Here is a 16,070-nt window from a genome sequence, read left to right on the forward strand (position 1 = left end):
CTCTTATTTTTAAGGGCAAAATCTCCTCTGTCACCTCCCCTAAGTCCTTACATCTACCAATCACTGTAGATGTTTCTAATAAAGGACCGCCTATTTTGAATTCACAGCTGAGTAGTTTTAATCTCTTTAGTAAGTCAGGTAAAAATGCTGCTATGTCGAAAAATTTCATTAAGAAAAAACCTCTGAATAAGTTATCACCCTTTTAGATTTAAGTAGTTTACAAGTTGCCCCACCTCTATAGGTACTTAGTATCCCATTGTATCAATTCTAAAACAGTCATGACTCAAAGAACTTCCTGTCCCTTCCATAAGCATGGATCAAAGTACTTTCATTGTTTAGCAAGCCGTTTTCTGTCCTAAAGCAGTCTTAAGTAGGATGGAGCAGGGACACTCCCATAGCTAGGAGCCCCCACACTCAAGTAGAGTTCTCACCATCTGCTAGGGAATTTTTTTAAGTAGAAGATTCCCCAATGGGGGAAACCCCTAACATTCATAAGTCTGAGAAATTTTGAGGTTTACACACCTCATTTTCCAACTTTTTGCCACCAAAAAGAACACAGCTATGAAAATATTCTTCTATATGTATTTTTCCTTATTATCTCCTTCGGGGTACAAACCCAGCAGTGCTATGGCTGCATCAAAGGGCAGACAGTCTTTAGTGCCCTTTGGGTATGGTTCCAACTTGCCCTCCAGAATGGTTGGATCAATTTCATTAATGTCCTGACTTTGCCACATACCCATCAGCATTCATTACTTTCCATTGCTATCATGTTAGCCTATCTGCTAGGTGTGAGGTGATACTTCAGAGTTGTTTTGATTTGCATCTCTCTGATTCTAAGATATTTAGAACACTTTTTTTATATGTTTGGTAGGACCCACTCCACCTATTTTTTCAAATAGATTTTACTGAAATTAATTGTCCCTTAAAGGTTTAATTGAATTTCCTTGCAAATCCATCTGGCCCTAAGGATTTTTTCTTAGGGAGTTCATTGATTTCAATTTCTTTTTCTAATATGAGATTATTTAAATATTTTACTTTTTCTTCTGTTAACCTGGATAGTTTACACATTTGTAAATATTCATCCAGTTCACTTAGGTTGATAAATTTAGTGGCATATAATTGAGAGGAAATGTTCTTTAACTTCCTATTCATTGGTTATGTGAATTCACCCTTTTTCATTTTTGATGCAGGTAATTTGTTTTTTTTTTTAAATCAAATTAACCACTGGTTTATGTCATTTACTGGGTATTTTTTATAAAACCAGCACCTAGTCTAATTTATTAGAGTCTTAATTTCTGTTTTATTTATCTCTTTTGATTTTTAGGATTTCTAATCTGGAATTATTTGAGGTTTTTTATTTGTTTTCCTAGTTTTTGCATTGCATACTAAATTCATTAATCTACTCTTTCTCTGTTTTATAGATGTAAGTGTTTAGAAATACTAATTTCCTCCTAAGTTCTGCTTTGGCTACATCCCAAAAATTTTGGTATGTTGTCATCTTCTTGTCATTCTCTTTACTGAAATTATTGATTACTTCTGGGATTTTTTCTAAATTTTAACCATTCCTTCCTTAAAATTAGATGTTTCCAATTATTTTAATATTTTTCCATGCCCCTTTATTGAATGTAATTTTTATAGCATTTTGGTCTGAAAAGGATATTTTATTATTTCTGCTTTTCTGTATTTGCTTGTGATGTTAAAGGTACTTAAGACATTATGAATTTCTGTGTAGGTGCTATGTACCAGGGAGAAAAATGGTATATTACTTTCTGCTTCCATTCATTTTTCTTCAAAGCTGTATCATTTCTAATTTTTATAAAAGTAATTCACCTTTATAACTTCTTGTTTATTTTTGTTTAGATGTATCTAGTTCTGAGAGAGGGAATTTTAGATCCCTCACTAATATAGTTTTATTTTCTATTTCATCCTATATCTCATTTAACTTCTCCTTAAAAATTTGGATGCTATGCAATTTGTTTCATATATGGTTAGCATTGATTTTATTTCATTGTCTATTGTACCTTTTACCAGGATGTAGTTTCCTTCCTTATCTCTTTTAGTTTTATCTCTTTTTGTTTTTGCTTTGTTTTACTACAGCTGAAGCATAGTTGATTTTGTAGAGCCCCTTATTTTTATTCTGAATATGTCTCCCTGCTTAAAATGTATTTCTTGTAAACAACATATTATAGGACTCTGGCTTTTAATCTGGTCAGATATATACTTTGCTTTTATGGGTGAGTTCATCCTGTTCACATTCACGATGACTATATAGTCCTCTGTATCAGATTTTCCCCTTTTGATCCTTCTCTTTCTCCTTTCATGCTGTCTTTCTTCACAAGTGTTTTGTTTATGATCACCTCCCCAACTTGACCTCTCATTTTTTTTTCTTATCTACCTTCTCTACAATTTTCTAAAAGATAAGATAGATTTCTTTACCCAACTAAGGACATTATTCCTGTTTAAGAGTCAATTACAATGAACGTAACATTCAGATATTGCCAACTTCCACCCCCATCCTCTTCTCCACTATAATAACGTTTTCACATCTTTTCATGTGAGATAATTTACCCCATTCTACCTCTATCTTTTCTATTGTCCTAGAGTAGTGATGGCAAACCTTTTAGAAACAAAGTGCCCAAATTGCCACCTTCATACCACATGTGAGCTGCTCTCTTACCCCAGACGGGGGAGGGAGGAAGCACTCCCACTGGGCAGGGCAGAGGGGTGGGTGATATGGGAAATGTCCTCAGGTGTGATGGAGCGGGAGAAGGAACAATTGTAATTGAGTCACCCTAGTCAACTTATTCCTACACCCTCTACATCCCATGTGACTAAACCTAGTCACAGCTGAATCCACTTTGCTACCTGGCAGTTGGCTGGGAGCCAGGAGGATGGGCTTCTCCTATAGCCTCAGAGACACTGCAGTACAGCTGATATGAGCCTGGGTTCTGCATATGTCCTCCTTTCACCAACTCCTTTTCCTGACTCTGTCTTCTGTTTGTTCTTTTTGAACTTTTATATATACTGTAAGGGATATACTCCTTCTTACTGCCCTAATAATGATAAAATTCTTAAGTTACAAGTATAATTTTCTCATTTAGAAGTGTCATAATCTAACCTTATTGAATCCTTTAAGTTTTCTCTTTCCTTTTTACCTTTTTATTCTTTTCTTGAGTCTTGTAATTGAAAATCAAGTTTACTGTTGAGCTCTGTTCTTTTCACCAGGAATGATTCAAAGTCCTCTTACATTAAGCAATGCTTTTTCTCCAGAGGGTTCATATTCAGTTTTGCTGAGTAAGTGATTCTTGTTTATAATTCTACCTTCTTTACTTTGTGGAAAGGAAATAAGACTGACAGTTTGTGGGGGAAGGGGCCACCTGGGAGTGGCAATTGGGTCTTGAGACTAGCACTTCTTTCCTTCCGGGTGTGGCAGTTGGGTCTTGTGACTAGCACTTCCTTCCTGCTGTGTGGGGTCTTGCTTCCTGGTGTTGGAGGATAGAGGAGCTTGTTCAGCGCAGTCTGCAGTGGCATGCTCTTCTTGGTTCAGCTGGAAGACACAGGCTTCTGAAGGTCAGATTTGTTCTTGTTTGCTTTCTGTCTACTGCTAAGATTTTTAAAAAGACAAAACTGGACTGATATAGAGTAGACGGGAGTGGGAGAACCCTCTGCCAGCCTCTGGGGCCTGGCCTCAGGTCTGAAGCTGAGAGAAAACTCCAATTCCAACTGGTTATTAAATTTTATATTATTTGAATTCACAGTCAGATATGTGGACTATCTTTTCTGGTCATAGAGGGAGCTGAACTTGAGTTCAGTCATTCTACAACAAACAATCTTTACTGGACCCCTGCTGCTTACTCTCAGCAGGGGGCATCTCCCTCCCTTGCCTCACCAAGCAATATACCCTCTCTCCCCTTAACTCCTCCATACCCCATACAAACCTCCCAAATCCCCATTTTTCCAATCCCATTTCCTTTCCCAATAAATATTACAGTTTTCTGGAATATCACATCCTAAATCCTCCAATTCCTGAATGTAGAAGAGTCTTATTCCTGCATAATTTTAACTGTGACTTCACAATATTTTATTTGTTTCTTTCTGACTGCTTACAGTATTTTCTCTTAGGCCTGGTTTCAGATTCCATCAGTTCTTTGTCTGTAAAATAGGTGACATTTTTTATAATGAGTACTTTGGGGTTGTTTTGGATCATTGTATTGGCTAGGAATAGCTATATTTATAATTGTCCATCATACAGTATTTCTGTCACTGTGTACAATGTTCTCCTGATTTTGCTTACTTCATATTACTTCAGTTGGTATAAATCTTATCATATTCTATAATTTACTCAGCCATTCCCAAATTGATAGGTATCCCCTCACTTTCTAATTTGCCCCTACAAAAAGAGCTTCCTTAAATATTTTTATACATATATGTCCTTCCCTTTTTAGTTTTTTATCTTTTTTGGATGCAAAACTTGTAGTAGTATCACAGGGTCAAAGGGTATGTACTGTTATAGATTTTTTGGGCAAAGGTCCAAATTACTGTACAGAACAATCAAATCAGTTCATAATTCCCCTGATGATTAGTGTCTTGATTTTCCCACATCCTCTCTAAGCTTTACTATTTTCTTTTTCTATCATAATAGTGGTACCTCAGAGTTATTTTAGTTTACATTTATCTAACTAATAGTGATTTGGAGCATTTTTTGCATGACAGTAGAGAGTTTTATTTTTTCTGAGAACTTCCTATTCATATCATTCAACAATTTATCAACTGGGGAATGATTTGTATTCTTACACACTCAACTCATTTCTCAATGTATTTCATAAATAAGATCTTTATTGGAGAGATTGGTTGTAAATTTTTTTCACCATTATAATTACTGTGGATTACTCTCCAGCCCATTTCACATCTTGCTGTTTCCATTTTCTTGTCTCCTTTCATTCTGGCCATCCTCAAAAGTTTTAAGCTTCTGACCACTACATCCTCCTATTGGTCCTCTTTTCTATCAGTCTCCCATTTCTCCTTTCACCTTCTTCTCCTACATTCCTGTAGAGTAACATAGATTTCTGTACCTATTAATTATGCATTTCTTCCTTCTTTGAGTCAATGCCAATGAGAATAAGGTTCATGTGATCCCCTTCCCCACTTCCCCATCTTCTCCTTCAGTGTAAGAACTCTTTCATGCCTTTGTCATACAAGATAATGCATTCAATTCTATTTCTCCCCCCTTCTTCCAATGAATGCTCTTTCTTACCTTGTTTAAATTTTTAGATATCATCCCAAAATCCTCTTCCTATGTAGGCATATAAACACTTTAACCTTGTTGAATGTCTTTTGATTTCTTCCCATTTACTTTTTTATGTTTCTCTTGAGTCTTTTATATGTCAAATTTTCCATTTAACTCTGGCCTTTTCATCAGGAATGTTTAAAAGTCCTCTATTTTATTGATTACTCATTTCTCCTCAAGGATTTATGCTCAGTTTTGTTGGCTAAGTGATTATTAGTTGAAGTCCTAGCTCCTTTGTCCTCTGCAATATTATATTCCAGGCCCTCTGATCCTTTAACATAGAAGCTACTAAAGTTTGTGTTATGCTGACTTGACTGTGGCTTCATGATATTTGGGTTGTTTCTTTTTTGGGTGCTTGTACTATTTTCTCCTTGACATTAGAGTTCTGGAATTTGGCTATAATAGTCCTATAATAGTCCTTTTTGGATCTCTTTCAGGAGGTGGATTCTTTCCATTTTTATTTTACCTGCTGGTTCTAGAATATCAAGGCAATTTTCCTTGATGATTTCTTGAAAGACTGTGCTTAAGCTCTTTATTTGATCATGATTTTCAGATTGTCTAAAAATACTTAGATTATCTCTCCTGGATTTATTTTCTAAGTCAGTTGTTTTTCCAATGAGATATTTAACATTTTTTTCAATCTTTTGATTTCTTTTTATTGTTTCTTGATATGTTGTGGAGTCATTAGATTCTACTTCCCCAATTCTAATTTTTAAGAAGTTATTTTCTTCAATAATTTTTTTAACTTATCCCATTTGGCCAAATCTGCTTTTTAAAAAGTTCTTTTCCTTTTTTCCTCTTTTCCCATACTTAAGTACATTTTTGTATATCTTTTTCCAGTTGGCCAATAATGCTTTTTAAGGTGTTCTTCTCTTTTTAAAAAATCTATTGGCCTATTCTCTTTTTAAGGTATTATTTCTTTAGTATTTTGATGCCCCCCTTTACTAAGATATGGATTTTTTCATTATTTTTCTGTCACTCTCATTTCTTTCCCCAATTTTTCTTCTACGTCTTTTATTTGATTTTTAAAATAATTTTTGAGTTGCTCCTTTAATTCCTTTTGGGGCATGAGAGCAATTCTGATTTTTCTTGGAGGTTTTGGATGAAGCAGTATTGAGTTTGTTGTCTTCTGAGTTTGTATTTTGGTCTTCCCTTTACCAAAATAACTTTCTATTTTGAGTATCTTTTTGTTGTTGTTTGCTCATTTTACAGTCTTTTTCTTCTCTTTCAAGTTAAGGAACTGTTGATGTTGGTCTCTGTTCCTGTGTTCCAAGCTTTAGATTCTTTGTGTAGCTACTTTCAGAGCAAGCTCTGGGATTTATAAGGTTTCAGTTCTTCCAAGATGGTATCATCTAAGGAGACATGTGTTTAATACTCCTAGCCTGGGGGTAAATAGGAAGATCAATGGGTTGAAAGCCATGCCTAGAAATAGGAGAGCCTGGTATCATTTCTGGCCTTGGACACTTCTTCACTGTGCAAACTGGACAAGTCACTCTACCTCCATTGCCCAGCATTTACTGCTCTTCTGCCTTGGAACCAATACACGGTATTGCTTCTAAGATAGAAGGTAAGAGGTTTGGGTTTTTTTAAGTAGGTATATTCCAGGATCCCCTGATCCCTGGTGTCCACATGTGCTGATGTGTTATAGTACTCCTCCACACTCTGAGACTGCAAAATATGACTACAACCTGAATCTATGTATAGGCACTACAGCAAGATTCTTGCAGCCAGAGACATCAAAGAGAGCTTTGTAATATTCTTCTGAGCCATAATACAGTCCCCTTTACCCTCTCTGGCTGAGAATCCCAGAAGCCTTTACTGCTAATTCAAAAGCCCCCAAGATTTATCACTGTGGTCAACCTGCATCAACATGCTTTGTTGCAATCTACTTCCTCCCTGGTGCAATAAATCTTTCATACTGGCCTTTTAAATTGTTTTGAGCTGAAAACTCATTTTGCCTGCCTTTTTTGTGGGTTATGCTACTCCAGAAACCATTTTAATGAGGATATAATAGTTGTTTGGAGAATAATTTGAAAGAAATCCAGTGAATCTGTGTACTTTCTCTGCCATCTTTCAGCATTTTTCTTAACTTTTATTTTTATATTAAAGTTGGACTCTGTTCCCAGGGTGGAGGGGATACTCTTCTAAACTTCAGAGGGGTTTTGTGCTGCTCTCCTCAAAACTAGTTCTAATATCTACAAATTTCAGCTCTTTCAAGGTGGTATGATCAAGAGGAAGTGTGTTCAATGCTGCCCTAGCTTTTAATCTGGTCTGTGATTTTCCACAAGCACCCTGGAACTATGACTTGGGCCTCCACTCCTACTAGTCCTCCTTCTTTCCCTGAGACTTTGACCCAGAATTGCCTGTGGACAATGCCAAAGAGTCCTGCACCCAGTGACAACAAAGAGTTGTCTACAGTTTCCTTATCTGATCAGTTTTCTAAACCCATTTACCACCTGTGAACTGATAGTTCTGGAAGTCACATCTTGTCACTGATTTAATAGCCCTGAGCCAGGCATGGCCCACTACAGGTTGCTTCATGCTGGGGCTCTGGGCCACATTGTTGACTTGTCCCCAGACTTGGGACCTCAAGTGGTATGTTTGAGGATTCCTTGTTGCTGGCTTCAAGAGGTACCAGCAGGGAGGGCTAGCTCTTATCTGGGCCTAGGCTACAACCTTGCTGGATGAGGCTGTGATATGCTTTAGGTTGTGTTTCCCCTCTTATCCAAATGAACCAGACCTTTCCCACTGAACTTTCAAGTCATCTTGAACAGGAAAATGTCCTTATCATATCTGTTTCACAACTCCACATTTGTTTTGAGGTATTATTTTAATGGTGTTTGGAGGGAAATATGGGAGTACTTAGGGATTCCCTGCCTAAACTCCACCATCTTGGTTCTACCTTCTACAGTAAAGACTTATAAAAAGGTATTTCCTTATTTTCTCCTCAGACTCTGTCACAATGTTGTGATTGCCATGTGTTCTTCCTGGATATTATAACTAACAAGCCACATGTTTCCAAATTGCAGGTAGATGACCTGAAAGCTAAACTGGCACTCCAGGAAATAGAGCTCAGGCAGAAGAATGAAGATGCAGACAAACTAATTCAAGTGGTTGGAGTAGAGACAGAGAAAGTAAGCAAAGAGAAAGCCATTGCTGATGAAGAGGAACATAAAGTGGCTCTAATCATGTTGGAGGTCAAGCAGAAGCAAAAGGACTGTGAGGAAGATCTGGCCAAAGCAGAGCCATCTCTCACAGCAGCCCAAGAAGCTCTCAACACACTCAATAAGGTATGGAATTAAAGGATCCAATGTTGTAACATTGTACATCCTCATAGTGAGTTTTATACTCACTTAAAAAAAGTTTGATTTAACTATCCACATAGGAGAAAAACTAACTACATAGTCTTCATTTACTTGGTTTACTGGGATGTACAGGTGAATGGACTGGATCAGTCTATAGCGCTGGTCCATCAGAATGTAGACCTTGGACAGTACATGAATAGTGTCCTATCCTAAGATTGAATAAGAGGAATAGTTCTTACCTATACTTACCCAGACTCCACTAGACATAAAATAACATGCCAACTCCATTAACAAAGCAAATAACAACATACTAAAAGCCACAGTACTTCCAACTCCAACTCAATTCTTCCATAGCCATAGCAGCAGTATAACCAAAAACCAATAGTATTTCCCCAAATAAACTAGAAAAACCACTAATCCTTAAAAAAATCTTCTAAACTTACAGTAATGGGGAGATTGAGAGTAGATATCATTTGTATGGAAAACAGTAGAAAGGATCTCATCAAAAATATGTAGGAAAAAGGAAGTAGGCTAGTGGTGCAGTAAGGAGATGGATATGAGGAGAAATGTTAAGTGACCAGCTCCAGGACTCATTTTTAAGGTTAAGGTTCACTATTAACATTTTCCCCATCACTTTATTAAGTCTAGAGAAACAGTGAGATAATGTCAAATAATTATTTGTAGCATTTAGGAATTCCCAATGCTCATACTGAACTCAAGCTGCTTCCAGCATTGAGGATGGAGTAAGGTGTGACAAAAGGAATTTGTATATTCCAATGGAATATATTTATTGCCAAGAGATAGAGAGAAAAGTACATAACATTGTCTAAATCCCCTTTAGGTTTTGTAAAAGTATATGGACAATAATTGCAAAGAATAAAATGACATGGATGGGTTACTATGTGCCTTATTGGTTGGGGAAGGGTAAAGTATCAACATCATAGCAAATCTCTAAAACCATCTATTCATTTATAGATTATGATTAGAATTGATGGTAGGGATATACCCACTGATTAAGAAATTATAGCTCCTTGAAATATTGACCAGCTGCAGTTTTTAGACAGGTGAGCAAGCAGGATGATGAAGACTAGAGGCAATGTATTATCAGGATCATTTAGTTGATAAATATGTATTAAATGTATACTGTATTCTAAGTACTGTGCTAAACAATGAACTACATACAAAATAAGGCAAAAATATTATCCAAGTACTTCACATTCCAATGAAGGAGACAATATGCAAATAACTATGTCTTTACAACATATATGCAGTGTAGATGGAAAGTGATCCCATAAAGAAAGCACTGGGGGCAGAGGGAAGGGAAAGACCCCTTACAAAAGTTAGGATAAAATGAAAGGAAACTAAAAAGGTAGGTAAGAAGCAAGTTGTTCAGGGCTTTAAATGTCAAATATTTATTTTTATGTTATATTTGATCCTGGAAGTAATTGGTGTTTATTGAAATGAGTAGACTTCTATTGCTGACAAAATCCTTTAAGAAGAGATAGAAAAGTAGTTCCATTTAAAATAACCACGGATAAAGTCATATGCCTGGGATATACCTGTCAAAATAAACCCAGGAACTACATGCACACTTTTTGCACAAAGTCAGATTTAAATAATTGAAAGAATATCAATTGTTCTTGTATGGGCAGAGCTAGTATAATTAAAATGACAAATCCATCTGCACTAATCTACTTATTCAATGCCAACCTAAATTATAAAAAAAAATCTATTTTGTTGTTAGAAAAATAATCGAATTCATTTAGAAGAATAAAATATCAAGAATATCAAAGGAATTAATGGGGAAAACATAAAGGAAGGAAGCTTAGCAGTACCAGATTTTATATGGTACTATAAAGCCATAATTATCAAAACTGTCTGGCACTGGCTAAGAAACAGAAAGATATACCAATGGAACAGAACAGACATACAGTAAATAGCAGTACAAGATTATATTAATCTTGTTTCTGAGATGTTGCCAAGATTAGAAAGAAAGCAAAAAATTGGGGAAAATATAGACAACCTCTCAAATAGAGGTCTCATATCTGAAATATATAGACAACTTTGTCAAATCTATTTTATAAAGAGCCATCCTCCAATTGATTAATAGGCAAAAGATATGAAAAGACCATTTTCAGATGAAGAAATCAAAGACATATGTAAGTATATGAAAAAATGCTATAAATCACTGCTATTAAAGAAATGCAAATCAAAACATCCCGGAGATACCACCTCACACTCATCAGATTGGCTAAAATGCCAAAAGAGCAATTTAGAATTCCACCCAGAGAGTTATAAAACTGTATTGCTATTTCCACTTCCCAAGCAGATCATAGAAAGAGGAAAAGAACCCATATGGTCCAAAAATATTTATAGCACTTCTCTTTGTGTAATTTCTGTCAAATAATCTAAATGAGCTTTGACAATGGTTCAGAAATTCATGTCAAGGATCTATTTATCCTTCCCTAATCTCTCTGCTGACCTCCAGTCTTGCATCTCCAACTGCCTTTTGGACATCTTCAACAGGATTTCCAATGGACATTGGAACTCAACATGTCCAAAAACTGACATTTTTGTCTTTCCCTACAGTCCTCATCCCCACCCCAATCCTAACTTCTCCATTACTGTTGAGGACAATACCGTCCTTCTAGAACCTCAGGCTTGCAACTTACATATCATCTTTGACTCCTTGTTATCTTTCACTACCCACCATATCCAATTGCTTGCCAAGATATATTGACTTCACATTTGCAACATCTCCTGAATACTTTGCCTTTTTATCCTTTCATATTTCCACTACTTTGGAAGAGGTGAGGGCCTGTAATGATGATTACATCATGCCTGGATTATTGCAATAGCCATCTCATGGGCCTGCCTGTCTCAAATCTGTCTTCACCCCAAACCATCCTCCATTCAGCCACCAAAGTGATTTTCCTAAAGCACAAGACCAACCATGTCACCATTCAGTAAACTCCAGTGGCTCCCTGATAAAATTTTTAAAATCCTCTGTTTGGCATTTGAAGCCCTTCATAACCTTAGCTCTCTATCCTCCTAACCTCTCCAGTTTCCTTACACATTACTCCCTGTTCCATACTCAAAAATATGTAGAAAAAGAAGATAAACTAGTAGTATATTCAAACAAAGCACTCCATCTCTTGGCTTCTGGGCATTTTCTGTAGTTGTTACCTATGCCCAGAATGCTCTCCCTCTTCATCTCTACCTACTAGATTTCCTTACTTCCTTTAAGCCCTAACTCAAATTCCATTCTCTAAAAGTCTAACCAGATGGTAACTTTCCCTTCACTAATACTGACAAAAAGTTCATCAGTGAGCAGAAACTGAAGAAGCACTATTGCCTATATTTAGCACCAGTTAACGTAAGTTGAAATGATTAAGTTAGTTTAATAGATTCCTCCCCTCCTTCCACATTTAGAGTAGTTAAACACCATGCCATTTAACATTCTTCTCAGGCCCTCTATTCCTGCCAAGTTTATTCTCGCTAGGAGAGAAAAAATTAGGAAGAAAATGAAGCACTTTCCTTGGAACATTCTGTAAAAGTTATAAAATCATTTCTCACAACATAGATTTTCAACCTAAGAGCCTTCTACTGATATGATGAAAGATTCTAAACTTTGAACTCAACCAGCTGAACTATCTCCAGTTTTAATTCTACTCTTATCACACACAAGGGATTCTACTTTAAAATTTGCAGTAGCATCACATGGGCTTTCCAGATCATTGACTTTCTTGAACCATTTGTGTTTGTGTTCATTTATAATTATGTATGTCTGAATTGAAAGCCATAGATATGTTCTCTAGGGGGAGCTTTAAACAAATCTCAAGTGAGATTAGGGACCTGGAATCTAGGCAGAAACAGCTAGAAAGTCATAGTTTTCTATCTTTTAAATATCTCTGCAGGAAAATAACACTTAAATATCCTGATAGTCAAGTTTAATTAGAACACTTCATGGAACAAAGGCAGTTTAATTAAAGAGAATAAAATCCAGTTAGGTAAAGGGTAGTTTGTTTGCATGTAGAATGAAAATTAATTTATAATAATATTATCTTTTATTCATGACATTTTAGAGAATGTGAACTTCTGTTTTCATTTGAATGTGACATAATTACATATTTTTAATGGGCTGAGAGTTTAAAAAATGTTGAAAATACATTGCTGATTTTGAACTAATTATCCAGGGAAATATGTGAAATCAATAAGGGCTTGCCATTGATTTCCCTCTGATGAGTCATGATATTTAAAATTCACTGAACTGCTTCAGAACTGTTCTTTCAGACTGTTAAATCTAAATTTTAGCTTCATTAGTGGATATGTTTAAAGTAAGCCCATTCATTTACCTCTAATTCATTTCCTTTCAGACCAACCTAACAGAGCTCAAGTCTTTTGGTTCACCACCTTTGGCTGTCAGCAATGTCACTGCTGCAGTAATGGTTCTCATGGCCCCTGGAGGGAAGGTACCCAGAGATCGAAGTTGGAAAGCTGCCAAGGCTACCATGGCCCGAGTTGATGGCTTTCTGGACGCCCTGGTCAACTTTAACAAAGAGAACATACCTGAGAGCTGCCTCAAAGCTATCCAACCATATATTCAAGATCCAGAATTTAAACCTGAGTTTGTGGCCTCTAAGTCTTTTGCAGCAGCTGGCCTCTGTTCCTGGGTCATAAATATTGTGAGGTTTTATGAGGTTTTCTGTGATGTGGAACCCAAGCGGCAAGCCCTGAGTAAAGCAAGTTTGGATCTTGCTATTGCCCAAGAAAAATTGGCAACCATTAAAATCAAGATTGCTGTAAGTTGAAACCAGAACTTTATCAAAATTGATATTACTGTTAATTCATTCAAAAGCATGCATTAAGTGCCTACCATTTGCAAAGAATGGTTCCAAGTGCCGGAAACCAGAAACAAAAACAAAGTTGTCCCCACTTTAAAGGAGCATCCTTTTTATTGATACAAATAATGTGCAAAGAAATTTTATACATATGTATGTACAAATGTATATGTGTAGGAAGATGGATAGTAAATATCCTGGAGTTCCCATTACTAATGAAAGAACAGAGCAAAATAATTTCTTTGTAGTTGAAGGCAATACAAATGGAAAGGGATTGAGAGAGTCTTCCAGGAGGAGGTGGCATTTAAACTGAACTTTAGGTAATGATTCTAAGAATTGGGAGTAAGAAAAGGAAGCATTCTGGGTATGAGGCACAGAGAAAAGCCATGGAATACTTTGTATGGTGAACAGTAAGCAATCCAAGGCTGGCTGAGATAGAAGGGGAATAATATGTAATAAGCCTGGAAATGTGAAGGCTCTAAATGCCAAGCCTTTAATCTCTCTACCCTTCATATTTTTTCTCTCTTCATTTTCCTGCCTTTCCACATTTGGTCCTAAAATTAAGGACCTGAATTCTACACTGTCCTCTCTCAAGTTTCTTACTCCCTTTTTCTGCCACTGCTCATTCTTTGCCAAACTCAGAAACTTGATTATTCTATCATTTGACCCCTCTGCTCATATCCACATCCTATTTAATGAAGCTGTAGAAATGTCCCAAGTATACTGACTGGATCTACTACCTATTATCTAACCTGAAGTAGACTATCACTTCAGCATACCAATCTTTGTACTCTTTCCTAAGTGATTCTCTGACTCACTCTCTACAGAAGCTATTCCAAACTCTCTTCACTCTCATACTTCCCTCTTCCCTTCACTGAAAAATTAAAACTATTAAACATTAAGCCTCTCTTTTCCTCTTCATCTTCTCTTTACCCCTTGACATAATCCCCTATAAACTGTTCCTTTTCTCTAATTTCTAATAATGAAGTGATCCTTCTTGTCATTACCAACTCTTGTGTGTTTGCTCTTTATTCTATGCCCTCCCATATTCTTCAACAAACTGACCCCACTATTCTCCTCTCTTTTAAGCCACATGTGACATTTTGATATTTTTTCCTTTTTTAAATTAATCTGTCCCAGTACCATTGAATAACTTTAAAAGGAATGAAAAAATAAATATCATAATACATAATTGCATAATCTGTCAAAACAATTTCATACATTGGCCTTGCCAAGAAACCTATACTCTCTGCATTTTTATTTTTATCAGCTTTCTTCCAGGAAACCAGTGCATTTCTCATCTTCTTTCTTTTGTATTCTTGTTATATAATTTTGTTGATCAGAATTCTTAGTCTTTCAAAGTTAGTTTTCTCAATAATGTTGTCACTGTAAAAATTGTTCTAGTCCTACTCACTTTACTCTGCACTACTTCACAGAAACCTTTCATTTTCCTCTAAAGTTGTTTCATAATTCATTTTGACACAACAATATTTTATTACATTTTTATAACCCAACTTTTTTTGCCATTATCCAATAGGAAGAGAACATTCTCCTGATTTCTAATTGCTGAATACCACAAAAAAATAGGTGCTATAAATATTTTTATAACTTTAGATCCTGACTGGATCTACTACCTATTATCTAACCTGAACTAGACTATCACTTCAGCATACCAATCTTTGTACTCTTTCCTAAGTGATTCTCTGACTCACTCTCTACAGAAGCTATTCCAAACTCTCTTCACTCTCATACTTCCCTCTTCCCTTCACTAAAAAAATTCTCCTCCTTAATTTCCTTGGAATAAAGGCCTTATAATAACATGGTTATGACAAAAGATATAAACATTTTCATAACTTCCTAGGTACGGTTCCAAATTGCTTTCCAACATGGTTGGGCCCATTTATGCTTTGCCAAAAGTGTGCTGATATATTCAGGGAGGGGTAGTATCTCTGGTGTGGAGGGCTTGTCATGCCCTTCTAGGGCAGCTCTCCAGCCTTTGACCCCCACCTGACACCCAGCTCTCACTAGCATGTGGCAGTGGCCACACCCCGGGCAGCAGCTTCGACATGCCGGCTAAAGCTTGTGAGAGTAGCCATCGGGTCATAGACCCCTGGTGAACCAGGGCCTTGCTCACCCAGCATGTGAAGACTGCTTCGGCTGAACAGATGGAAGAAACCAAAAAGAAGGTTCAACAGCTGAGATGGCGACGCAGCAAAGCACTGTGGAGTACTTAGAGCATGTTGGAGCACAAAAGACAACACGGCCATCCAAGGCAGCTGAGGAAGTCTCCAGGTGTAATGACTTTTCGTGCCACTGGACCCAGTCTTCCAATGCCGAGAGAGTGGGACTGTCTCTGTGCATCAACTTTTCCACATAAATCTCCTTCATGCACAAGTGTTTTGTGCACACTCATCTATCATAGATGAAAACGCACAAAGACAAGTGTCATCCTCAGTTACTGAGAGACTACTACTACTATACCACAGTCCTTACAACATTTGTCATTTGTCATCTTTGCTTTTCTGATCGGTATGAGATATAACACCAAAATTACTTCAATATTCACTTCTCTAATTATTAATGATTTAGAGCATTTTTTTCATGCAATTTCTGATAGCTTGAATTTCTTCCTTTGAA

At 36.5% G+C, this 16,070-nt stretch overlaps 1 protein-coding gene across 11 annotated transcripts in view; it reads left to right on the forward strand.

Annotated features, from left to right (window-relative positions):
- Positions 1-16,070, forward strand: part of DNAH9 (dynein axonemal heavy chain 9) — a 755,194-nt gene that overhangs the window by 506,247 nt on the left and 232,877 nt on the right. For all 11 annotated transcript variants that reach the window (XM_056817453.1, XM_056817454.1, XM_016430769.2 and 8 more), the window contains 2 exons: positions 8,317-8,577; positions 12,969-13,394. In XM_056817453.1, the coding sequence (XP_056673431.1) occupies positions 8,317-8,577; positions 12,969-13,394 (687 nt within the window). The remainder of the gene's footprint in view (positions 1-8,316; positions 8,578-12,968; positions 13,395-16,070) is intronic.

Source organism: Monodelphis domestica, chromosome 2 (genome assembly GCF_027887165.1).
Source record: "Monodelphis domestica isolate mMonDom1 chromosome 2, mMonDom1.pri, whole genome shotgun sequence".
Taxonomy (NCBI): domain Eukaryota; kingdom Metazoa; phylum Chordata; class Mammalia; order Didelphimorphia; family Didelphidae; genus Monodelphis; species Monodelphis domestica.